General features: G+C 39.2%; 1 protein-coding gene across 1 annotated transcript in view; it reads right to left on the bottom strand.

The window, feature by feature from the left end:
• Positions 1 to 25,883, bottom strand: part of LOC136835643 (uncharacterized) — a 32,526-nt gene that overhangs the window by 6,125 nt on the left and 518 nt on the right. Inside the window, 14 exon segments of the mRNA XM_067099459.1 lie at positions 5,320 to 5,406; positions 6,347 to 6,526; positions 7,658 to 7,886; positions 7,999 to 8,160; positions 8,467 to 8,612; positions 13,000 to 13,109; positions 13,304 to 13,430; positions 13,968 to 14,161; positions 15,097 to 15,222; positions 15,758 to 15,982; positions 16,494 to 16,692; positions 17,913 to 18,063; positions 22,464 to 22,580; positions 23,804 to 24,024. Coding sequence (XP_066955560.1) covers positions 5,320 to 5,406; positions 6,347 to 6,526; positions 7,658 to 7,886; positions 7,999 to 8,160; positions 8,467 to 8,612; positions 13,000 to 13,109; positions 13,304 to 13,430; positions 13,968 to 14,161; positions 15,097 to 15,222; positions 15,758 to 15,982; positions 16,494 to 16,692; positions 17,913 to 18,063; positions 22,464 to 22,580; positions 23,804 to 23,960 — 2,210 coding nt within the window. The 5' untranslated portion in view covers positions 23,961 to 24,024.

The raw sequence follows: 25,883 nt of genomic DNA, 5'->3' as shown, positions 1-25,883 counted from the left end.
GAAGCACAACATCCAAATTCCAAGAAGGAGTCCCAGCCGAGGCACCTTCGAGGTTTCAAAGGATCTGAAGAGATCAGAAAGTCTCTGTTGTTAGACAGATCCAAGTCTCTATGCCTAAAAACAGATGAAAGCATGCTTCTATACCCCTTTATAGTCGAGACTGCAAGTTTCACATCACTCCTCAGAAATAAGAGGAAGTCTGCTATCTGGCTCACAGAGGTCGTGGTGGAGGAAATGCCCTTCTTTCTACACCATCTCCTAAATACGTCCACTTTGATTGGTACAAATTGCTGGAAGAGAGTCTTCGCCCTGGCAATAGCTTTCTGGCCACTGGTCTAGAAAAACCTCTCGCTCTGGCCAGCTTCTCGATAGTCTGAATGCAGTCAGACACAGAGCGGGAGGTTTTTGTGGTACCTCTCGAAGTGGGGTTGTCTGAGTAGATCGACTCTCATGGGCAGAGATCTCGGAAAGTCTACTAGGAAGGACATGACCTCTGTGAACCATTCCTCGAAGGCCAAAATGGGGCGATCAACGTCATCCTCGTCCCTTCCGACGACGCAAACTTTCTGATGACTTCTCCGATGATTTTTGCACGGAGGAAAGGCATACACGTCCATCCCCGACCAATCCCAAAGAAGAGCGTCCACTGAGAGAGCTCCTGGGTCGAGAACAGGGAGCAGTAAAGAGGAAGTCTCTTCGTCTTGGAGGTTGCGAAGAGATCTACCAAGGGACGTCCCCAAAGCTTCCACAGTCCTTGACACACCTCTTGGTGTAGGATCCATTCGGTCGGGAGCAGTTGTCGCTGCCGACTTAGAAGATCCGCACGGACGTTCTCTACGCCTGCAACAAACCTCGTGAGGATCGTAATCTGTCGGGCCTGTGCCCACAGAAGAATGTCCTTTGCTAAGGCGAACAGGGACCGAGAGTGAGTTCCCCCCTGTTTCTTGAGGTATGAAAGGGCCGTGGTGTTGTCCGAGTTGATCTGGACAACTCGGTTCGAGACTCGCTCCTCGAAGAAAAGAAGGGCCAACTGAATCGCCCCAATTCTTTGAGATTTATGTGCCAGGACACCTGTTCCCCTCTCCAGGTGCCCGACACTTCTTCCCCTCCCCAGTGTTGCTCCCCACCCCGAAATGGACGCGCCGGAAAACAACACTAGGTCGGGGTTCTGAAGTTGAAGAGAAAGGCCTTCTGCCAACTTCAAGGATCGAGCCACCACCGAAGGTGATTCTTTACCTTTGGCGAGATACTCAGAGAAGCTTCCAGATTCTCCTTGTCGTGCCAGTTCTCTGCAAGGAAGAATTGAAGCGGTCTGAGGTGCAGTCTCCCCAGGGAAACAAACTTCTCCAGTGATGAAATGGTCCCCAGCAGACTCATCCATTCCTCACCGAGCATGTTTCTTTCCTCAGGAAGGCTGAAACTTTTCTAAACACTGAAGTTGTCTTTCTTGAGACGGAAATGCTCGAAAAGCCACTGAATCCATCTGAATCCCCAGATAAACGATGGACTGAGTCGGGTCAGATGGGACTTTTGAAATTCACCAGAAGTCCCAGGGACTTCGTCAAGGTCAAAGTCGTGTGAAGATCCTCCAGACACCTTGTCATTGTGAGGCTCGAATGAGCCAATCGTCCAAATAAAGGGAGATTCTTATTCCTCCAAGGCGAAGCCATCTTTGCAACATTCCTCATCAAGATCGTGAAAACCATAGGAGCTGTGCTGAGCCCGAAGCAAAGGGCCCTGAACTGGAATACCTGTCCCCGCAGGACAAATCTCAGGTATTTCCTCGATAGAGGATGTATAGGAACGTGAAAATAGGCGTCCTGGAGATCGAGAGAAACCATCCAGTCGCCTGGTCTTAGGGCTCCCATGACCGACTGGGACGTCTCCATTACGAACTTTTCCTTCAGAACGAAATGGTTCAACTTGCTGACGTCCAGAACTGGTCTCCAACCCTGACTGCTTGGAACTAGAAACAGCCTGTTGTAAAAGCCGGGATTGTAAATCCGAGACTTGCTCCACAGCCCTCTTCTCGAGCATTAGATCGAGCAGGTTGAAGAGAATTTGCTGTTTCTCCTGATGATAGGATGGCGACAGATCTATGGGAATCGTAGTCAATGGAGGCAATACGAGGAATGGGATCTTGTATCCCTTTTCGATGACTTGGAGGGACCAGCTGTCCGTCCTCTCTCTCCAGGCTTTTGCAAAAGAAAGGAGCCTGGCTCTACCGGTGTCTGAAGGTTTAAGGAGTCATTTCTTGCCCCTGGTCTTAGAAGGGGCTCTACCTCTTGAGGGACCTCTGCCTCGAAAGGACGATCTAGAGGAAGATCTTCCACGAAAGGGCTTCTGAATCTTGGAAGTCTGTCCAAGGGAAGAAGTCGAAGGGGCTGCAGGACGTCTAGAAGACTGGGCCAGGAGGTCCTGAGTAGCCTTCTCTTGCAATGTGGAGGCCATATCCTTGACTAAGGGTTGGGGAAAAAGATGGCTAGAAAGCGGAGCGAACAACAATTCTGCCTTCTGAGTAGGAGAGACCGACTTCGCCGTGAAGTTGCAGTAAATGGCTCTCTTCTTTAAAAGGCCCGCACAGAAATGGGCCGCCAGTTCTTCGGAGCCATCCCTAACCGCCTTGTCCATACAGGATAGGACACTAAACAAGTCTCCCAGGCTAATGGAGTCAGGGCTACGAGCCTGCAAATCCAAGACTCCCAGGCACCAGTCCAAAAAGTTAAAAACTTCTAAGGACCTGAAAAGGCCTTTCAGATGGTGATCAATCTCAGATAAAGACCAGGACACCTTAGCTGAAGAAAGGAGAGACCTTCTGGGGCGTCCACAAGGCTGGCAAAATCCCTTGGGAAGAGGAAGGAACTCTCCAACCAACCTCCTCTCCTGTCTCGTACCAAATTCCTGCTTTTCCACTCAATCTTGATGGAGGTAGGGCGAAAGAAGTCTTGCACTGAGCCTTCCTGGAGTCCATCCACTCTTGAACCTTGCTAAAGGCCCTCTTCAGAGAGAGAGACGTAGCCATCTTCACAAAACCAGAAGACTTTTGTGACTTAGACGAGGTAAGCTGCGAGGGGGGAGGGCGAGGAGCAGAGGGTTGAAACTTGTCCCCAAACAAGTCTTTCAGCAGCCTAGTTAAGACTTGGTAGTCTGCAGAAGCTGAAGAAGAAGATGTCTGATCCTCAACTGCAGGATCCAAGCGCAGAAAGCTCTCCTTCTTCCACAGGAGCAACGGAAGGGGCAGGAGAAGAACCGGAAGGACGAAGTCCTTGCAGACCAACATGCAAAAGGGACTTCTGCTTGGAAGAAGTCCGAGAGGAGTCACGAAAGTCACGAGCAGAAGAATCAAAATGAGAGTCACGACGAGCGGAGTTCTCCCCTTCCTGACGAGAATCCCGACGAGCTTCTTGACGATCGATCCGACGAGAGTCCTGGTGAGTGCGAGCAGCGGGAGGCGTCATGCCCGCAGCAAGAAAAAAAGCGTCGTGCCGAGCAGCAAGGGAGGCGTCTTGACGAACTGCAAGGAGGCGCCCTGACGAGCAGCCAGGAGGCGTCATGACGAGCAGCAAGGGAGGCGTCATGTCGAGCAGCAGGGAGGCGCCCTGCCGAGCAGCATGAGAAGCGCCACGCTTAGCAGCATGAGAAGCGTCACGCTTAGCAGCATGAAGCGTCCACGCTTGGCAGCGTGAGAAGCGTCATGACGAGAAACAAGAGGGTCGTCAAATGCAGGGGCGTCAAGCCTGGCAGCGTGAAGCGTATCAGAAAGCGGAAATTGCGATCCTGCCAAGACCAGTAAAACGCTGAGCAACAGGACTTCTAGCGGGCGGTATGATGAGACGACGACGAACGAGGAGAAGGAGAAGGAAGGTTTAGACCTCTTGATCGGCAGCCGGGAATCCTTTCTCGACGACGACACGCATCGGTCTCCTTCTGGGCTATTAAAGAAGCCAATTGCTCCTGCATGCCAAGGAGCAGCTTACAGTAGGGGAGAAGATTCTACTTCAGGAGAAGGACTGATCCTATGAGAAGAAGAGGGGCGAGGGGACGCCTTCTTGCTTCTCACAGGGGAAGCAACAGCCTTCTTTCTGGAGCGGCGGAGGCGCTCAAAAGCGTCATCGTCCGATGGCGTCCTGGTCCTCTTCTGCGGTGGGATGGCGTCAAAATCCTCCGGAGAAGAGCGAAGAGCGTCCACGAGAAAGGGGACGTGAAGCGTCACGAGAAAAAGGGCGTGAAGCGCCCCTTCTTTGAAGCTTCTCTTTAAAGGGCGAGAATCCCGAGATTTCCATTCCCGACGCCGGGAGGAGGAATCGGGGAAGAGAATCAATCGCCATGATTCGTGCCCGTGCACGATCCCCTGGCAGCCTGGGAAGCGTCATCAGGACATGCCGAAGGGACGCCAGATCGGTGGGGTCCGCGTAACCCTCTTGCGGCTTTCGACTTGCCCACTCCCTGAGTCCTGGGAGTCCGACAGAGGTCCAGACCCAGAGGCGTTATACGGCGATCTGACGCCCCCTCCACAACACTAGGGGACGGACACTATCACTGCACTTCACAGCACTTTGAAGAGCGAGCATATTAGCTTCAAGGTACGAATGGAAGACATAATAATGGCCAGGGGCATCACCATCCGCAGACACAACCCCAGGGTTGGGGCAACACCACAGGGTTAGGAAGAGCTACGTCTACAGGAGGGTTAACAGGTGAAAGCACACTACCCTGACTCCTACCACTTCTGGAGGAAGACCTCCTGAGCCTATCTCGCTCTAGCTTTCTCACATAAGAATCATAAGTCCTCCAACTAGCATCAGACAAAGATTCACACTCCTTGCATCGGTCATTCAACAAACAAACATGTCCTCTACAACCCGAGCATACAGTGTGAGGATCTGCAAAATTTTGGTAGCCTCACCTTACAGTCTTGCACACGGCAAACTCGATAACTAGAAGAACTAGATTCAGACATCTTACTCCCAGGAAAAAACAAAGACAAATCCAAAACAATCCACAATAGCGTATGCCTAGCCACAAGTCCAAGTCAAAAAACCAAAAATCAAACCAATACTCAAGTGACAATCAAGTTTTATCCGAAATCCAAGACGGAGGTACTGAAAACAAGTGTTGACAGTACCGGCGACAGAGAAAATCTGAATAGAAAATGGGAATGGTTCCTGATACCCGCCTCCCAGCGGCGGGAATGGGTACTAACCACCTGATCTCCCACTGCGTGTGTCGTAAGTTTTGAAATTCTGTCGGACTAACAGAGAATACAGCTATATATATATCTGACAGGTAAGTTTCATGAACAAAAAGTAGATTACTGACCTGCACCTTACAATAACAGGTGAAGTGACACCGTCTTCACGAACATATCTATTCCTCTTCACTTGAAGTGTGTTTCCATAATCAATACTGTTAACAAAAAAAAAAAAGCCACAATTTAGATTGCCTCATTAATAATGTCAGATGGTTACTTAACTAGTGAAATCAAATATCACTACAGTAATTGGTAATAACAGATTCATAAGAATTTACAGTGCAAAATACAAAAAACTAGAAACCTTATGTAAATCTAGAACCAGACAAAAATTGGAACTTTCCCTTTCACTTCCACAATAAAGTGTTCGTGTCAAACAAAAAAAGCATCCCTTCTATCAAAACTATGATATTCAAGTCATAGGGAAGAAGTTACATTAATTGAAAACAAAGCACTTTTTCAACTCGTCACTGACAGGAGATTACCGAGACCAGTTTGGGGAATACAGTTCCACCTGTACTAACAGCAGTAGTGTGAGACACAAGCTCCTATTAGCTCGAATGTTTAGGGACCGTTTTAACCTTGGCTCTAGTGCGCTTCTGCACAAGTGCAAACAGTATGCTGATGAAGCCGTATGTTCTAAAAAGGCTTTCATCAAATACAGTACTTCAAAAGCTGGTTGAAAATATCCATTGTCTTGAAGTATTACTATTGCTAATTTACATAAGTTATTGCTTTGAAATTTAGTTTGTCAAGTTTGAAAACTTAAGTTTAGCAAGTTGATTATTATCTCAAATAAGTACTTTACTCCAACACTCTTCTTTTCTGTTTTCTTCAGATTTGGGCTACAAAAGGACAGTAGGCTGCTGCTATTAGTAGCCTTTGTACATAAAACAAAAAGGGAAAGGACATTATACTTTTGGAATGCCATGCGATGTTACCAGAGCAATGGAGGGCGATAACTTAAGGTGTATCTGGAATTTTCTTCTCAATAAATTCTGGAAGGGTTGCCTTTTAACTGAAAACACTTCCCAAATAAAAGGACCTAAATTCACAACAATTCTTAACTCATTAACAAAAGGGTGGTCTGTTTACCTGGTAACTTCACTGTTGAGCATAATATCAGCCTTGGTCTCTCTGAGAATTGCATCAATGACAGATGAAAAACCATTCTTGGGATTCATATTCTCCTTTCCCTCACAAAATACGTATCTTCCCCAGCAGTGTGCCGACAAATCTGGCAGGCAGTCACAGGCGTTATCTATCCTCTGCCACCTTGAAGAGGAAAAAATTGGGAAAATTAAAAATCTTTCAAATTAACACAAATGTTATTATTCTATTTACATTTTAATGTCATAAAAATTTGTGCTTTACTAAGAAAAGTGCAAAACTACAAAAGCAAGAAAAGGCAGTGATAAGGTCTGAAAAAATACAGCAAACTTTCGTTTCAGCATTCAACTTCAACCGAGGGGTATATCTTCAACCAAAAATGGCAAAAAAAAAAAAACCAGTATTTTTCTATTTTGTGCATTTGTATCCAAAGTTAGAAAGAACAAAAGTTAGAAAGAACAAAGCTATGGATAGCAAGTGTTTCCCCAACAAATTTCAGCCAGTACGACTTTGGCGATAAGTTTCCACAAGTGCATGTGCTATTCACCCCAACTTCAAAGGATTCAGTTAATTTAGTTTTTCAAAAACCTAATAACAAGGCAAATTTGTAAATGCCCAGTAGAGCTACCTGGGTTTACCAGTTACTATTATTTTTGTTTTGGTTTCCTATGGAAAGACTTCCTGATGGTGTAAAATTGATTCCCTGATTCCAAACATTTCCACACTACCTGCATCACATCCTGACCATATCCATGTCTCAGTGCTGATGACATGTGTGCTTGAGCACAGTATTCATTACCAGTTGTTGTTCTGTATAGTACAGCAAACAAATTATACAAAGAACAACAACAAACCTCTAGTGTTTATGAAACAGACATAAAAATGAGAGCAGGCTGTGAGTAAGAATGGAATATCCCCACGAAGTGGAATGCCTCATCATTGTAAACACCTACCTAGCTCGCTCAAGTAGCTATGAAGCATTTGCTTTGCTATTCTTTACTGTGCAATGCAATTGTGAAGGTAAGGACGACTGACATGGCTACGGAAATTCCTCTTTATTTAATGACATGCTTGTTTTCTAAATACTATATCACAATGAAGGCCTACCAAGTCCTCAATATATAGCAGTCATAACTTATCTAATGTTTCATTGGTGAGCTACAGAATAACAGATAAGATTGACTACTCTGCTAACATTATTAATATTTTTAGCATCATCTTCATTGCTTTTTAGAACATAACTATAAAGTAATCAATCCATACTAAATATAAGCCGTGATTTCCCATTGCACATACCTCATGTACCATTCATACAGGGCTTCTTTTAGCCTGACCGTCTCTGGAGAATCGTGGTTACAGGAGGAGACATATTTATTGAAAGCTTCTTGAAAATATGTTCCTACTGAAAGTGTAAGAGGGGCTCTGGACATGTCCTGTAAACTGTCATCAGCTTCATCCATGACAGACATGACCTCTTTGACGAGATCAGCTGGGATAAGAGCTCCATTTTCTGTATAAAAATCCCCTGCAAAAATGAGTGCATTTATCTTTCAGTAGGTCATTGACATCTAAGTTCTAATATGTATGATTTTGTTTTCAAATTTTTCATGGCCCTTTTTTAAACGTAATTAGCTCACCTTCCCCATCTTCAGAAACAAAATCATATAACAGGTTTCTCGACTTGGCGTATTCATGTACTGGGTTGTTAACTTCTCCGTGGATCCACTGTGCTCCTAAGTCTAAATGCCTGGACTCGCTGGTTTTGATTGTGTTAATTCGGCCGCCAACTCGATCACTCCCTGTGTCAATAAAATGTTATTAGGAATAAACGTTTTGTTCTGCAAAGGCATATTCTTATTATATAAGACTTTAGACAGAGGTTTACCTTTACAAATTATTTTGCACTTTCTGTAAGAAAAATATTTATAAAATTTCTAAATTTGAAAGTATGGTCAGTGTGTATGTTTGTGTATTGTATTCCCTATCTACAACTAAAGATAAATAATACTGCCTATCTACAACTAAAGATAAACAATGTCAAAATGAAAGTTAGCATATATGTCTGCAAGCTTCTAACTGTAGTATATGGCTCCACAAATACTAACCTTCCAATATAAGCACAGAATGAATTCTATTTGCCGTGAGCTCTCTGGCTGCTCCAATGCCTGCTGCGCCGCATCCGATAATGATGACTTGGTATTTGCCTCTTTCTTTTGAAGTCACCTTCCTGGGTGCTGGTGCCTTCTGAGAACTGTCTCAAGAGTAAAAATATAGTTATTCCTCACAGTTCATCCCTGCATGTCTTTCTATTGATGAAACTCATAAACATCTGGAAGAATAACATTTATACACTGCATACGAACAATATTTGAGAGAACTGACTGAAGAACAAAAGTTATGATCTAAGAAACAGTTGTACACAAACATTTCCCTGTACTTACAGTAACCAAAGGATGATGGATCTTGTACCAAAACAGCTGATTCTTCATTGTTATCCGATTTTTTTTTACGTGATGTTTTATTTATTCCTTTTTGTCTGCTTTATATTCAATAAAGTGTTCATACAGACCCGGTCTTGTTAGCATTTTTACATTTTGTTTAACTGTAAAATTCAATTTACTTTTATGAAAAAGATACAAGAATGACCTAATTACATCGCACTGTAAATTCCTGGTATAATTAAGTGCAGTCGCTGGGGACCCGAAACCTCACCCAGTAAAGATTTACCTTGACCCTACTCAACTGCACCTTGATGTAGCCCACAGACAGCCTCTGGCAGTCTCAAATCCTGGGTCACTTGAGGGCCAGTGCATTTTCAGCTTTTTGGGTGAAATTTAAGATACTGTACTCTCCCCATACATGAGGAAACATAAAACAACTGTGTCAGCCTGCATGAAGACAGGGAAATTGTACATTCTAATCATAGCAAAGTACTATGAAGTAATGGTTTTAAATATATTCGCACTGTTGTAAAAATCCATCACAGTGGGATTTTGTACGATTTCTCGATTTACATCCATGTCGACAAATTTGCAAGACTGATGCATCTCTTTCTCACTTCATCTCCGCTGTGAGTTTTAAATCCGAGAATTGCTGGAAGTACCCCATGGAAAATTCTTTAACATTTCCCTCATTCCTTAAAGCGCGCTTTCTAAAAATCCCATGGATCAGCACCATGAGATGTATAAAACATCACAAGCAGATCTATTAATACTTTGACTATGGTAAAGTACATGGGAGGGCATTTTATGACTAAGTCCATTAATATGTCGACTATGACGACATACATCAGACGGCACTTCATAACTAAGTTCGTTTTAGTTTCAATTTAACCTACAACGAACAGATCCATTTCACTAACAATCATCATCTGTTTCGTGTCAGTTGGAATTGAAGTACTTGTGCAAGAAGTGATGGTCTCCTTCAAGTTGAGCGCTTCCTTGCTAACAATGTCTTTAACATTTGATTTTCTAATGCTGAAATTTTATGTCTTCCATTTAAGAGTGGCTCTGATTTCTTTTTTATAACATTGGTCAATGGCTGTAGCAATTTCATGGTATTAGATGATTAATATGCAAATAAAAACAATTCTGCAGTTCTAAAATTCATTTATATTTTTATTCTGCACTATATGAAACCTGTTTTATTAAGGAATTTTTTCTCTTGATGTTGAGCCTTGATGTTCATCGCGACCAAATACCTTTGGGTACTGAAAATGAATGTTACATGTAGGTTTTTCAATACTATACATAAAAATTTTTGATGGAGTTTTGCTCCTCACTTGTATTAACAATGATTTGAGACAGCTTTCTTTTTTATACAGTAGTATTTTGCATGTAAAAATCTTATAACATTATATTACAACAGATTATTACTTAATTTATTAAATAAGGTTCTTTTGTGATGTGTGCTGGTGACTGCGGATTCAAGTCCATTTTCGCTGGATGTGCAGGTGTGGTTTATATGAAATTAAACATGGCTACCTGTCATATGTGATGTCATCAATAGTATACTAGATTCTGAAATGACGGCCCAAGCATAAACATCTTTCATAACCAAGGACACAGGAACAAGAATATAACTCGCCTAAGGGAAGTTGATATTTATGGACACAGCTGTTCCTCATACGCAGTAATTCTGTTTGTTTCAGCATAACAAACACTTCGTTTCTTATTCGATGTAATCAAATTTGGTACATTTTTATAATTTGGGATATTTGTAGCACTTGCCGAGACCAATCCATTTCTGATGCCCATTCAAGATGCTTTTCCAAACACTTCTCTATTTTTTTTTTGCATGGAGGACAAATACTTGTAGTATTGGTGCCACTATTTCCACCTCCCAAATTCCAAAAGTTTTCATTACTCTCAAGTTGATAATGTTCTCTACTAAGGTTGACAGGGGAGACTAATGAGCCTTTTGGAATGCAATGGAACATAAAATTTAGGGCAAAGGTCAAGTGCTGGGAGCTACGAGGTCATTCAGCACTGAAAGGGAAATTGAGAGTGAAAAGGTTTTAACTGTGGAGGTGTAACTGGAGGAAAGCCTCGCAGTTGCACTATGAAACAACTGTTAGGAGAGGGTGAAAAGATTATGAATGGGGGTACAGTAAGAACTGAATTGAATATAGAGTTTAGGCCAAAGGTCATTCAGCGCTGGAAAGGAAATTGAGAGTAGGGATGTCTGAAAGGTGTACCAGGAGGAAAACCTCACAGTTGCACTCAGAAATAATTGTTAGAAGAGGGTGGATAGCAAGACGGAAGAAAGATATGAATGGAGGTACAGTAAAAGGAATGAAAGGAGCTGCAGCTAGGGGCCGAAGGGATGCTGCAAAGGACATTTAGTAGTGCCTACAGTGCACCCCGAGAGGCACACTGATGGCACTAACCCCCATAAGAGGAATGAAAGGGGTTGCAGTTACAGGCTGAAGAGACACTACAAAAAACCTGCTATGAAACAAGTATCAAAACTAAAATTCAAGGAAAAGGGTAAAGAGGTGCACACAAAACCAAAAATCCTTAGGGTACATAACATAAATGAACATTGAAAGAATACAGAACAAAACTGAGGAAATAAACAAAATTCCTAAATTCTGTACTGACAAGAAAAGAGAAAGAGCCTCTCCTATGCTTTATGGATTAAAGGGCTGAAACTATTAAAAGCTCTCAGAGAATCTAATGCACTTTTTGGTCACAGTATATAACAGAGCATATTTTCTTTCAATGTATCATACCCATTAACTCCAGTCTTATGTGAATGATACATATGGTACATGCCTTCCTTCCTTTCAATAATTGGTCTATATTTCCCTGCTATATCATCTCAAGAATCAGGGCATTCAAAGCATACAATCTGGATTAGTGGCAAAAATTTATTTGATTTTACCAAAGGATCTTTGCAAATGTTCTGACCAAGACTGACATAGATAAATTTAAATTGAGAAATGTGTGTATCAGTATTCTATTACCTTTAATGATGTGCTGTGGACACTAAATACTCCTGTGGTATACTATTACTGCTACTACTACTGTACTACTGTACTGCTATCCAAAGGACTCCAAGTCATTTGCACTACACACTACATAATTCTCTGAAATGCTACAACAACTCTACACTTCACTATATGAACAGCATAAAAAGAGCAAGAGACATGAAAATCATTCCCCTGACTTTTAAACTGCAATCCCGAGTTCAAAGTCAGTATACTTCTGTTGCCACAGTCAAACATACGAAAGCAATTACAAGAAATACATAGGCTCATTTATAAAAATGCACCTCATATCTACAATCCCAAGTAGTACAACAGAATCTGATCGACATTTTAGAGTGTATCTTTAAATTTATTTACATAAACTCTACAACAAAATACAAACTATAATACTGTCTGGCTTTGGAAAATGTCAGCGTTCATCGAGAGTTCTAGTCTTCGATACAATGCCCCCCAAACAGCCAAATTAGACGTACCTGTTGATCATCAACTTGACAGGTGATCAAGTAGACACTTAATGCTGTGAGAAACAAATGATCTAAGTTGGAAACTATTTGATTTTATTTTATAAACAAAACTAACAAATCACAGGGGTATATAATAATTATCAACATGAAGAAAACAATTTTCCAAAACCATTCATCCCACTTATAACAATACAATTAATATGTACAGAGCAATATATAAAATATATTCACTGTTACATCCACATAAGAGCTTCAAATATATGGACAAAACTGAGCAGCCTGTGCCATGCAGTTGCAGTTAATAAGTGCGGGCACTGTACCTTCTGTTTCACCTCACTGCTTCCTAAAGCACTTTAGCAAATTGGTAAGTACATTTAGTTGGGAATCAGCTGGTGAATGACTAAAAAGATTTAAGCAACAAACACTACATGTCACAGCCACTACTCTACAAATAATACTGCCAATACGCTCTGGTCAAACAATCACAGCTAACAGTCTCAGAGATTGAACCTGACAAAAATATATACATATAAAAGATAGAAAAACTCCTGAGGTCTTGGACACTTAATATTATTTTTGTAATTACACAAAACACACACTCCTTAACAATTGCCATACTCATATCAGAGAAATTTCACATGCTATACCAGAACACAGTCAAATTTCTACAGTTGCTAGATTACCTCTCAAAGTAGTCTGAAAGCCTCTTGGCCTCTCTCCGTCCACTCTCCAAAGCACCATGTACTGTAGAATAATAGCAATCGTGTGTTGCTTCCCCCGCAAAACAAACAAGCTGTAAAAATTCCAAACTTTATGCGATAAACAGATATGCATGTTTGCGTGAAGTGCTACAAGATATACAATATTCACCAAGAACTGTGTGTGCTCATGACAATGTGATAGGAGGAAATATTACCGTATGCATTGTTAACGAAAATGAGTAAGGACAAACTCTTAAAAACTAAGAAAATCATTCGGTAAACATACTGGTTTCCCGCTGTCTGGATCAACAAGTGGCTTTGCTAAGTCAGCAGCATAGACATCTAAAGCTTCAGAGTCCATACTACGAAAACTGTAAGAGCCTCTAGTCCACGGATTGGAGTACCATGTTGATCTGAAATAATATGTTTTTTGTTTTGTTCCTGTAAATTCTTCACTTGACCTTATTATCAAAAGGGTCACGTTTACCTCTTTGTCTGTTGGAATTATAGCAAAGTATGAGTAACAATTCTTTATTTATGCTACAACCATAAGTTCAGGGTTAAACATAATTCACAAACAGTTTTGAGACATTTATTCTTGCTTTCAATGTGGATTGTACCCATTTGGTCAAGAATGTTATGTACAGATTCATTTCAGTACAATGCAATCACGTTGCAAGGAACCTAACAACTAAACAGTTATCATAATTGTGAATATATTTATTATAACAATTACACTAACCTTCAATTAATTTACAACAATCAAAAGTTAAAGAATTATTCTGAGTATACAAACCTTTGAATAAACCTGAAGAGGACGCCCCATTAGTTCAAAGTATTCATTCCTACCCACAACATGACCAAAGGTCACAGATCATATTTCAAAAACATCAAAATAGTACATATTAAGCATACTACAGTACTACCACTACTAAAGTATACTTCCTTACCTTTTGCACCAAACAGCATCGGGAACATCGAACTGCGAACCCAAATACTTCCGCAATAAAGCTATGCAACGCCGAGAAACCATTTCTTCTGAAGTTTTCTCCATCTGTCTCGCAGCTTCTCCACAGATCCACGCACAAAGCATGTCTGGCTGTCTGACAACTTCGTAGAATCCAACTAAAGCTTCCTCCCAGTTCTGTTGACAAAAGGAAGAACTGGGCAATGATACAGAGTATTTAAACACACTGTTGATCATGTATCAAAATCAGAATACAAAGTTGGTAAAAGTCTTACTCTTTTACAAATAATCTCATCTGTTAAGATTAGTCAGACTGGAGTGTTTAACACAGAAAATGGAGGAGATTTTGAGGTGTAATTACACAGTATAAAGAGTTATGGTTGGAGTATCGTGGGAAGACTGACTTGAAATTAAAGCTTCCAAAGTATATTTGGCAGAAGCAACAGAAGGAAATAAGAAATACAGAAAGAAGAGATCAGTTATTAAAAAGGAAAAAAATAAACCAACAAATTAACATATAAATAGATGAAAATGTCAATTGCATCTTCATTTGAACTTTTGAGGTTCCAATTACACGACATCCTCAGGAAGGCTGTTCCAAAGTCCAATGGTGTGGGAAATAAAGGACCTCTGGAACTGGGAAGTTCAACAGCGAGGTACATTTACTGCATGTTGGTGCTGCTGTTCAGCAAATCTGGTCATTTTCAGCAGCAAAAGAGGACCAAGGACCAATTCTGAACAAGAGACCATCTGTCAATGGTCCAAGCCATAACGGCTCATGTTGAAAAACTGAAACCTACCACAATGAACCACTCTATCTAAAAGATATAACTCCCTGGCAAAAGCAGATATCCACTGGTGAAGAAGGCTTGACCAGAGCTACCAAAAACACATTATTCCCAAGAAGTAGAAGATGAATGAGCAATTGCAAAAGCCCTCTACAAAACAGTAGATGGACCAAATCTTTCAGCAAATGCTGAGGACTAAAAAATTTTATTACAAAAGACTAGATCTTACATTACAGACCCATTACAGACTATGAAACTATGAAGAAGAATGAACAGTACATGCACTGTTATTATTAATCCTATAAAAGATTTCACCTCACTCACATCCTTTGTTACTTCAGCCGGAACGTCATTCAGGTCCCTGAGTAAACTAAAACCGTCACAGTCTTCTGGCCACCACTGCTTTGCGAATTTCAAATAGATTTTGTTGACGCATCCAATACCTAAGCCCTGAAAAAAAAAAGACATTGTATAACTGTATTTATAAGACAAAAAATGGACTGAATTTTCAAGAGTTAATCATCTCTTATAACTGAATTTGAATATAAAATCTAGGTAAAAGGTCAAGCGCTGGGACCTCTGAGGTCACTCAGCAGTGGAAATAATGTTGAGACCACTGTTAGGAGAGAGTGGAAAGTAAGATGGTTGCCGTTGGGGGCTGATGGGATGCTGCAAAGAACCTTATGCCTATAGGGCACATCAAATCACCTCCATCTTTAGTAAAGCTAAAAACATTTTCAACTCAACCAGAAACACATGGACTGTATACATTTACTGTATATGAAAACAGTCATACTACATCGTTCCTTATAAACTCCTCAAATGTGCCTTTACTTGTTGCAAATTTCTCACATAACCTTAGTATCACTCTTCCATATATGCATTACGTTGTATTTCTGTGGCAACATCATACCAGCTACATTCAGTCACGCATGATTGCATAAACAACACAAAATTAACTTGCAACAATTAAGACCCCACTTACTTCAATGGCCTTCAACTTATTGGTAGGCAAGAGGGGACTGAAGAGGTCTTTAGCACACGCCTTCAACACGGCGAGAGAAGGCGTAAAGACAACATGATTCGCTTGGATGGTCCCACCAGACACTAAGTGAACAATGCATCCTTTACTGGAATCTGGTAACGCCACGTCCCAGTCTATACACCTGACAGGAGTCTCGAGCAGCAACTGGGATGGCGATAAGCTTCCCTAAAATGAGTAAAAAGTTTTGAAACTCAAGACTAAAATTTTCCACGAGATAGGAAGGGGAATGATTTCTAACATACAGACTCAAAAGAAACTATATGTCCTATGAATGATAAATATTTTCCAATGCTTTCCTCTGAATATAAAAGAAAAAAAAAAAAAAAATTAGATACGTAACTGAAAAACATATTTAACTACAATTTTCAATATTAACAAAATTCAAAGCCAGAAGTATAAAAAGCCTTACCTAAAATGAGTTAAGCAAACAAAGGGAAAGGAAATATAACATTGATTTTTGCTATTTTAATAATGGTCTATTTAGAAGTCCAGTTTGGTCTGTCAAGTTATTGCATCTTATTTACACAATAAACATCCAAACACTTCTACTTTCACAGTTAAAGGATACGTTTATTATAAATAAGAGCTCTTGGCTATCAATCATTAAAAAAACTAATGAAAAGTTAGTATTCTGATTTATTAAAAGAAAAATCTGTCTAGAATTATACATGATTACCTTTAAGTAATTCAATAGGTTCTGATATCCACCCTTTTTCCAGTTTACTACTGGATTCCCTGGACACTCAGTATACATGCTATGTCCTTTAGCCGAGGACTGGAACCAAGTGTCGGTTCCATCGATGCAATTTTGGAACTGCCCTTGCCAGTCTGCTAACTCTTCCCCCAGCTGACCCCATCTGTTGACTTTTCTGAAACTGTGAAAACAAAACGAATAATGACAGGCAGTGTGCGTTACAAGTGATGAGTTCTCTGTGAAATGTATTTTCTAAAAGAAGTACACCTTGTCTGATGCTTCTAGATCTGAAATGGTATATACATTTTGTTTTAAATGCCAGCATCGAGACATGTAGAGTAAAATCTGATCCAAACTCAAGGCTCAAAATCTTGAGCCTGGGATATTCTAAATAAAAACAAAAAACAATCCTGTCTAAATTTCCTTGTATGATTCAGTGCACTTCCTTTAAAGAAATAAAAGAAATATTTGAACATGCTGATAACTATCCACTTCCACTACAGCATTACCCATAACCATTACCAGGTTCAGTAGCTACTACTGACAACTCTGCTTAGAGCATGCCTTGTATAGCACAATGTAGATGGTACCGAATGGCAACATCCCTTATGCCCCAGGCGCATTGGTTTCTTCCTTTTTTTGCTCCCCCTCCAATTTTTTATCCTTCCAGTGAACCTAATGCAAATTTAATAATAATAATGCAGTAACGATAATAATAATAATAATAATATAGAAATAATCAGCAAGGGTTCTGTTCTCGACGACGTGATGATAACCGAAAATCGCTAATAACTGAAAATCGACAAATATTCGGCACTTATTGGCGCCGATAAGCGGGGAGCGGCGCCTCTGTTAGGTGAGTATCGGTGCATATTGGCAGCAAAAACCCAGTTATCGTCACTGAAAATCAAGTCATTGTCGTTGCTAGACAAGTCCTGTAAAACCAAATTGCTGATAACCTAGGCCACCGATAACCGAGGCCGCCAATAACCGGGGACTGCCTGTAATAATAACAATATCTTTGCCTCTTTGAGGCACAAGAATGGCACTCTGTATGCCATTGAGCTTATGTAGCGCCTTCTCAATTTGGTGCATAAGTTTCTTTGTTTCAGCATGTGAATTATAAAGCAGGTGTCTGAAGTTCATTTATTATCCCAAAACATTTGGGTAATAAACTTCGGACAGTTACTTTAAAATTTACAGGCTGAAATGAAGAAACTCCTATGCTAAGTTGAGAAGGCACAATATAACCTCAATAGTATACAGTGCCATTCTTGTCAACAAATAATAATAATAATAATAATAATAATAATGTCAGGCACATCTTATGAGAAACGGTCACATAAACAAGTTTTTGCTAAACAGCAAACCTTTCGCATTAACTTAAACATAAGGACCTACCGTTCTAAAAAATATTCTCCGAAGGATTTTGGAAAAGAAGCGATGCTCTCAGAGTCTTCTTCAATGTTGTCTCTGGCCAGGCGAAATTCATCCACAATTTCCCCGCTAACGACCTCTCCATTGGGACGTACAAACATGGTCTCTCCTATACCTATGGTTGGTGAGAGGTCAATATTTACATCTTGATCTTGATGTGTAACACAAACAAACTTAAATGTTGATGAGCTTTTACTAGATTTATATTATTTGAAAAAATTCTGTTATTACCTTCATGTGAAGGTTACTTAAAAATAACTAAGGAGTTATACTTTTTACTTATCACATAGTGTAGTTGATTTCTTTGAATAATTACAAACCCATGATATTCACAACTCCCTGAAAGAATGTAGAATCTTTATCTTAAAAAAAAGGGTGTTTAGTAGGAATAAACTTTCTACTAAGCTGACAGGTGCAGAGTATATGTACTGTACTATAAGAGATTACGTGCAACACAGAGGTGTTGCCAAATGAATTATTACTGGTAAAAAGAAGCATACAAGCAGTCCCCGGGTTACACTGGACTCAGCTTACATCGTTGCAAGGTTACGTCGCCCTTCAAATATATTCCTAAAAAATTATTTTCCGGGTTACAGCACATGTTTATATTACCGGTCTGATGGAAGACTGGAATTCTAATATGGCTCCAAAATAGCAGAATGGTCAAAATTTGGAGGTTTTTTGATGAAAAGGTGAATAAAAATGAAAAATTTTAAAATTAATTTGTATTTTTCATAGCTAACAAACCTGCAGTCTTAACATTGGGATAAAATCTAGTGTCAGCTGGAAACTGGTAAAAAAACAATAGGAACTGTTAATTCAAGGAAGTGGTGGCATCTGGAAACCAGTGTTAGAAGATTTTATCCTAATGTTAAGACCCAGGTTTGTTCCGCATATGAGCAAATGCAAGTTATGTCATTTTCAAGACACCCAAAGGATTAAAAGTTAGGCTTTCTTACGATTTCCGACGATGTCTCAGGTTACGCCGTTTTTCGGCTTCCGTCGCGGCGTAAGAATGGAAAACCCGGCGTAACCTGGGGACTGCCGGCATTATTATTTATATTACAGATTGAATAACTGTAACAAAAATACTGCTATGCCCTTCGGTTAGAGAGTTCAGTATGTAAGCCACCAACTTTGGAGAGAGTAATTGTGTGTTAGTATTCTAACGTGGACAAGGCTGGACAAAAAAGTTCTGTACACACCTTTCTAAAACATTAAAGGATCTAAGTAATCAAAACATAGAGTGTTTTAAGAAAAATAAGAATTACTGCTAGTGGCATGGTGAATGGTGTGAACAGTTCAGCAGAGATCCCTTGCAGCATGAGAAATCAGATGCCTGGAAAAGTGTTATTTTTTTTTATCATCAATGCATAGCTCCCAATACCAGTGAGAATTATGCTCCAAGAATGATGAGTAGTGAGAATAATTCTTGTTTCCTTTTCAGTAGAATCAGCAGCTTGTTATTGAAGCCTAAATAAGGCAACTTTTGTTATTGAAAATGGCCAAAATGTTACCTACGGACAATGGACTGCTCATCTATATTTGCCATCACGTAATCTCTCTCACTTCAGGATGGTATATAATGCCCTTGGGGTCTGGGCTTCCCACCTTCACTTTCTCTTAATTTGCCTTCAGTTCTGATGGTACAGTAGCTTAGAATTAGCCTATTTGACCCTCTCGACACTGACATTCTAAAATTTCACCCATGAACTATATTTCACTCTCTTACCACTGGACTGATAAGCTTCTCATCTGCTCTATTCTTCCTACTCTTTTGGATAGTCATTCTTCACCTTTTATTGAAACTTTTAAGGAAACATGAAGTTTCCCTTTATATTTAAATTTTTAGTTTTCCTTTATATTTAAATTTTTAGTTTTCCTTTATATTTAAATTTTTTGTCACATCTTTTCAATTCAGAGTACCATTCTTTCTTTCTTTAAATCCTCAGCTGACAATCCTTAGGGACAAAGTCAACAGACTATAAACCTGAGAGGGCTCCCATGAGAAATCAGCCTGTAGAGACAAGTTACAGGAAAAGGTGATAAATAAATCAGTACGAGGGAATACAAAATAAGCCTGATACCCCTAAACTCAGGGGACGTCAGCAGAAGCAGGGATGAATTTGCGCTTTGCTCCAACATTTGGGGATCAGATGATTCTGCAAATGAACTAAGCAAAATATTCCACATTTTAGCTTAGCCACAACAAAACCTGTAGCAAATTGTTCTTTTGCGATCAATCTTCACTTCTTTTGTGGTACAGTCTTCTCCAAAACTCACATTCTCCACCAACTTTCCTTAAACTTTATCCCATTCTTAAACTCTTTCCAAAGTTTTCATTGTATTTTAACTATGCGCATCAGAAATATAAATATCAAGTGTTTCTCTCCATTTACTCTTCAAAGGCCCTATTTCCCCTACTAACGATCTCATATAAAACGCTATCTCATTAGGATGTTAACAGGAAGACAGTGGATTACAATATTTAGTTAATGATATCTTTGAAAAAATCACTTATATACTGCTATACCCCTGGAGAGGAACATAAATGCTTTGCAAAACTTGGACTAACATATTACCTGTGCATATGTGTGTATGATTTGAGGAGACAGGTATATTCTATATATACTAAATTTCAAAAGTGAGAATAGTGCATGATACAACCACTGAACCATTGCATATTCAAGGTGCAACTGTGATTGATAACCATATACACAATTAGATTTTGTGCTTCAGCCAACATTACAGATAATATTATTTGGATACACAACTCATTAGTGAATGGATTTCTGTGTATTCAAAGCCCTACATTTTCAAATGTTAATGGGCATTCAGACTCATAAAAAGCAATTATCAGCTCCTAAATTAGACAGTTTACCCAAAGCATTAAGTCCTACATTGAATGAAGGAAGACCTATATATACAGCAGAGGTTGCATTTCCACACCAAGCGAATATTCGTGAATAAAACTGCTGGATGCAAGCCCTATGGTGTCCAATAAGGTGGCAATTTTTAGTCTTGTCAAACATACAAGTGAATACTGTATCAAAAAATACCTAACACAATTATTACTTCGCAGATAAAAGCCTAACACTTTTACTAATGCCATTTTGCCTGGTTCAGTTGTTCAAAAGTCTTTCTTTTCAGTGTGAAACTTTTGCCAATAATAAAATTTATTGATTTAAATGTGGATTTCTAATGACCATCCCTTGTTACTCCGAACAGAGAGTGGGAGCAGTATTTGCCCTTGTAATGTGAGTACAAAGGGTAAACATCTCTGCTGATGGCAATCATAGGCTTACCATACAAAGTCCGCCAACAGTACCTAGATAAACTCTCTTACATATTCCTCTTAACTTTAGATCCTTTGAATCTATCAGGTAATACTGACAGAGGATAAATGACTGCACATACGAAGATACTGTAAGCAGGGAGATGACAGCTAGATTCCCAAAGAGTTATGTTCACGTAAATAGAGCAAAATAAAATAACATAAACAATATTGTTTAAGCAGGACCAACTATAAATAAAACACTAGTTTCATATATAAAGGCACAAACAAAACACATAAATAGCCTTAATTCTTCAATACACAACCAAAAATTCATTAAACTCTAGGACATGTAAAGGGTACAACTGTAAATGTCAGCAGATGTACACATAAATGAAAGTTTCTCTTTGTTTGTAATAAATACCAACCAAGCTTTCTGTCAACTCCTTTTATAACCAGGCATAATGGCATGAAGAATGGTAGGTTTGTAGCTTGCCTGAAAGTGGGTTCCCCAAGCCTTTGCAATATACGTGAAAAGATCCTAAAATGAAAGGAACAACAAATTACAATTTAAACCTCTAAATAGGTACCATCAAGCTTTTGAACTATCCTCGCCTCCGATTCACTCATCATGGATAGCATTTGGTCACTTATAAGTTTCTTCCGGGCAGGTCCTTTGCCCTTTTCAACTGCACCTGTAAAGTACGTGAAAGTACCATGCACTTTGGGAATGTCTTCGAATTCTAATATGCTCCAGTGTCGAAAGAGATGGGGATTTAAGTCTGGAGGCAGCGACAATGATGTGCAAAAATTAAGATTGCAAGATTCTTTTTTATAAGCAATATACAGTCCATGACTCTTCTTAAAATCCCAGGTATTCACAGAACAAATCTGAGAATGTCACAAAAACAGAGCTTTTGAAATGTCTCTGACAGTTTCAGAGAGCAACATTAAAAACATTGATTATATTGAAATTCTAGTATACTTGAGGGGAAGTGGGTATATCCTCTCAGTGAATGGTCCTCTTGCCCTTCACTTGAAAGTTCCAGCAAGGTTTACTTTAAACAATTAATGGATGGAGAAGGGAACTCCTCAAGCAAGGGTTTACATGATTCTGAGAAAAAGATAAGGCATCACCAATACTGTACATGCATATAGCTTTGTTCAACAAGGCTACATTCCAAACCTAATCTGATGGATAGTCACCAGCCAAGTATATAAACCTTTCACAATGTATTTACCTGTTTGAGTAAGAGACATGGCATCCTCTGTTAACCCATTTTCATATGCCCATTCAAACACCACATTTCCCTCTTCCCCGTGGATCCAGTGGGCCCCAAATTCAAGATGGTAATCACCTGAAAAAATACATATGCTATATACAGTGCCACCTCACTTTTTCGCAGAGATAGGTTCCAAAGTCCATCGCGGAAATGCAAAACCCATCTAAAAACACTTACAACTGCCAAAAATCATGTACCCCTTACACTAAAATGTTTATAACTGCCTATTTCAACAGTTAGCTGCCTAATTTAACGCGAAAAAAAGCGAATTAGCAATAATTTTAGAGATACGGCAACCCATAGAAAAAATCTGCAAATTGGTGAAAGTTCCTGCGAAAACGTGAAAAATATGTTCTGCAAAAATCCACGACTAAGTGAAGCACGAAAAAATGGGGTAACACTGTACTATTGAAATACACAATAAAATAATTTGTATGGGGATAGTAAGACAAAAATTAATCAGGGTTACAGACATCTACTTTAAGAAAATATTCCTGTAATACTATGTAACAATGGTAAACTATTTCTTGGGGTTTTGCTAGACATCTACAAGAAAAGGTTAATAACAAGTCTACACATTTTGCCGTTAACTCCTCTCTTTTTCCCCTAACACAGTCGTTCATGAATTCTCATTCAAAGTATTCTGATGTAAATCCAGAGATGTTCTGATTGCTGCAAGACAATTGCAGGACATATAGTTTTATCCAAATGTTAACACGAATATATTTTGTATTGAAACTTAGTCACTCAATAGTTGAGCAATAATCCAAATCTGTTAGGTAACTGATGTTCACCTACTCCGAGACTCAGTTATACTCGTTTCTGTCTCTTAAAGGATATAGGATACATCATAAAAAGTTGTGGGTAGCAAGATGCAACAGTATTTACTAAACGTTTAACTACTGCTATGCAACACTATACTGTACAGAGTTGGTACCAAGACATTACAGTTTTTATAGTCTAGCTACCATTATGCAACAGTCACAAAACAATACAGATATAAAATGGTGCCAGTCTTTCTTAAATGATACACGAATCACTAGATTGTACACAAAACAGTGGCTACCTCTTGAGAAAGTGTTGCCATAATAAATGTTAAAAGTTGCATATGTTATGCAACTGACACACGACAGTACGGTACTTATGCACTGATGTGCAACAGTTGAGAGACAATGCATCCTGGTGTGGGCTCTGTGCAGAATACTGTCACACCGTTTTCCTAAACAATTTAAGCAAAAAGAGAAAACTGGAACGGAAATTGGGGGGGAAAAATTTACCAAACTTTTAAATGCACTTACCATGTGGGACAGTGTGGACCCTGCCACCAACTCGACCCTGTGCTTCCAATACTACTATGTCCTTAATCCCAGCCTCAACCAACTTTTGGGCTGCCCCTAGTCCTGCGACACCTGCACCAATGATACAAACGCGCACCTGTCGCATAATACCATCCATCTCTTGTTGATTTTCTTTAGCGTACACATACAGTACAGCAATTTACTACTGCGAACTGGTGTCACTGAAAAATAATGAAATAGAAAAATGCTCAAAAACACATAAAACTTGCAGTATGCAATTTTCATTTAGTTACTGCTATTTCTTCTAGGAATGCTGATCTCTGTCTCCACTGTTTTTATTAAAGATTTTAAAGGATCTATTACTTGTTAAAAATTACGATAAGATAAATGGGAGAATTGGCAGGTATACACATAGTAATACAATACATAAAAATCAGACCTAAACTCATTTGCAGGTGGTGCTAGATTGCAATTTAGTAGATCTTTAAACTCCCCTGAACCAAACCCTCTCCCCCCAGTAATTCATGACCCCTACTCTACATACTATGCCATCTCTTAAAGCAATTTCTATTTTACTCAGGAATACAAATCAAATCCTTGGGCAAAGTAAAGGAGACAACTGCATAAATATAATGTTTCTTAATTATAATTTTTTAGCTAAACAATGTAGAAAATGGTGTGTATAATTCAGTACAGGTGAGATAATTTGAGAAAATGACAGATAATTAGAAATCCACTATCTTCTGTCTATATTTTTTATTTCAACCCCGACAGGCTGGCACTAAACAAGGTATCCCGAGGACCTTCCGCAATGTTTAGTGCTAGTCGCTATAGTTGTAAAAGCATAAAAAAAAATTAGCAGATTTCTTATTAGGTTATCTCGGTAATTTTCTCAAATTTTCTCACTTGTACTGCATTATATACACCATTTTTTATAGTGTTTACCTGGAAAATTATATCATTACACAGATGCCTCTGTGCAGCCATATTCTTTACCTTTAGGTCTACTGTTTGAAATTTAATGAAGTTTGTATTTTAACTACAAATACAAATCAAACCCCTTTATCATAATCCCACCTCAACCAGCTGACATGCAGAAGGTCATCAAGAACATGGCACCCTTGGTTAGGTTAAGTTAGAAAAGATAACAGGGGAAGTAGCACCCTTCTCCCTACCGTAAGCCTAATCTACATTAGGACTAGGTTACAGAATTGGTTGTAATACAACCCAGGTCTATATCACGTTGAAATATGGGTTATATGCACAACCCGTTATTTAAATTTTGTCGTTTTTATATAAAAGGAAAATTTACTCTTGATTTGTTGAGAGACTGACCTAGCACCCGGCTCCTTAACGTAAGCAAGTTGGCTGTAATGGAGCCTCAATAACGTTGAAATCTAGGCTATAAGCACAATTTATAATTTAAATTTTGTCGAAATTATAAAAATAAAAGTAAAATTTAATCTTATTTTGTTGAGGGACTGATAACCTACCATCCGGCTACACAAGCGACCATCGTATGCCTATTTTCGGGTAAATTATTTAGGTCTAATGCCTGTTTGACCATTCCTCTTATTGTAATTGACCATTTAAAGACGATTTGGGCTTTATATTTTCTTCACACGAGCCAAAGATTACTGTAAAATACGCACAAGGTTACAGGAATTGTTTTACAATTTGGTTGACACGATTGTCTTGCAAGCCGAGGTAAACAAACCCTAATCAGCTGATCCTTCTGCGAAAGATGTACCTCTGGCTTCGTATTTTAATATTAACAATATTATTGAGAAATTTATAAGTTTTACATAATTTAACCTTCATAAAATTGTTTTAAAATGATTCAAAGCACAAAAATTTAACAACAGTAATAATATTAAAGATATGACAGGAAAATTTGAATATAAACTAAGCCAAGTCAGATGCCAATGATTATTCGAACATTATACAGAGATGAAAGTGTGAATTTCGTGAAATGCCGTTGCAGAGAACACTCAATCTATTTACACCCTATATGTAAATTTGTAATAAATTATGTTGTAGATGTAAAGGAAATAAGAAAAATAAAAGATAACCCCTTGAA

Source organism: Macrobrachium rosenbergii, chromosome 55, assembly GCF_040412425.1.
Source record: "Macrobrachium rosenbergii isolate ZJJX-2024 chromosome 55, ASM4041242v1, whole genome shotgun sequence".
Taxonomy (NCBI): Eukaryota; Metazoa; Arthropoda; class Malacostraca; order Decapoda; family Palaemonidae; genus Macrobrachium; species Macrobrachium rosenbergii.
Note: the sequence above shows the minus strand (reverse complement) of the source record. Positions and strands in the feature narration are given on the sequence as shown.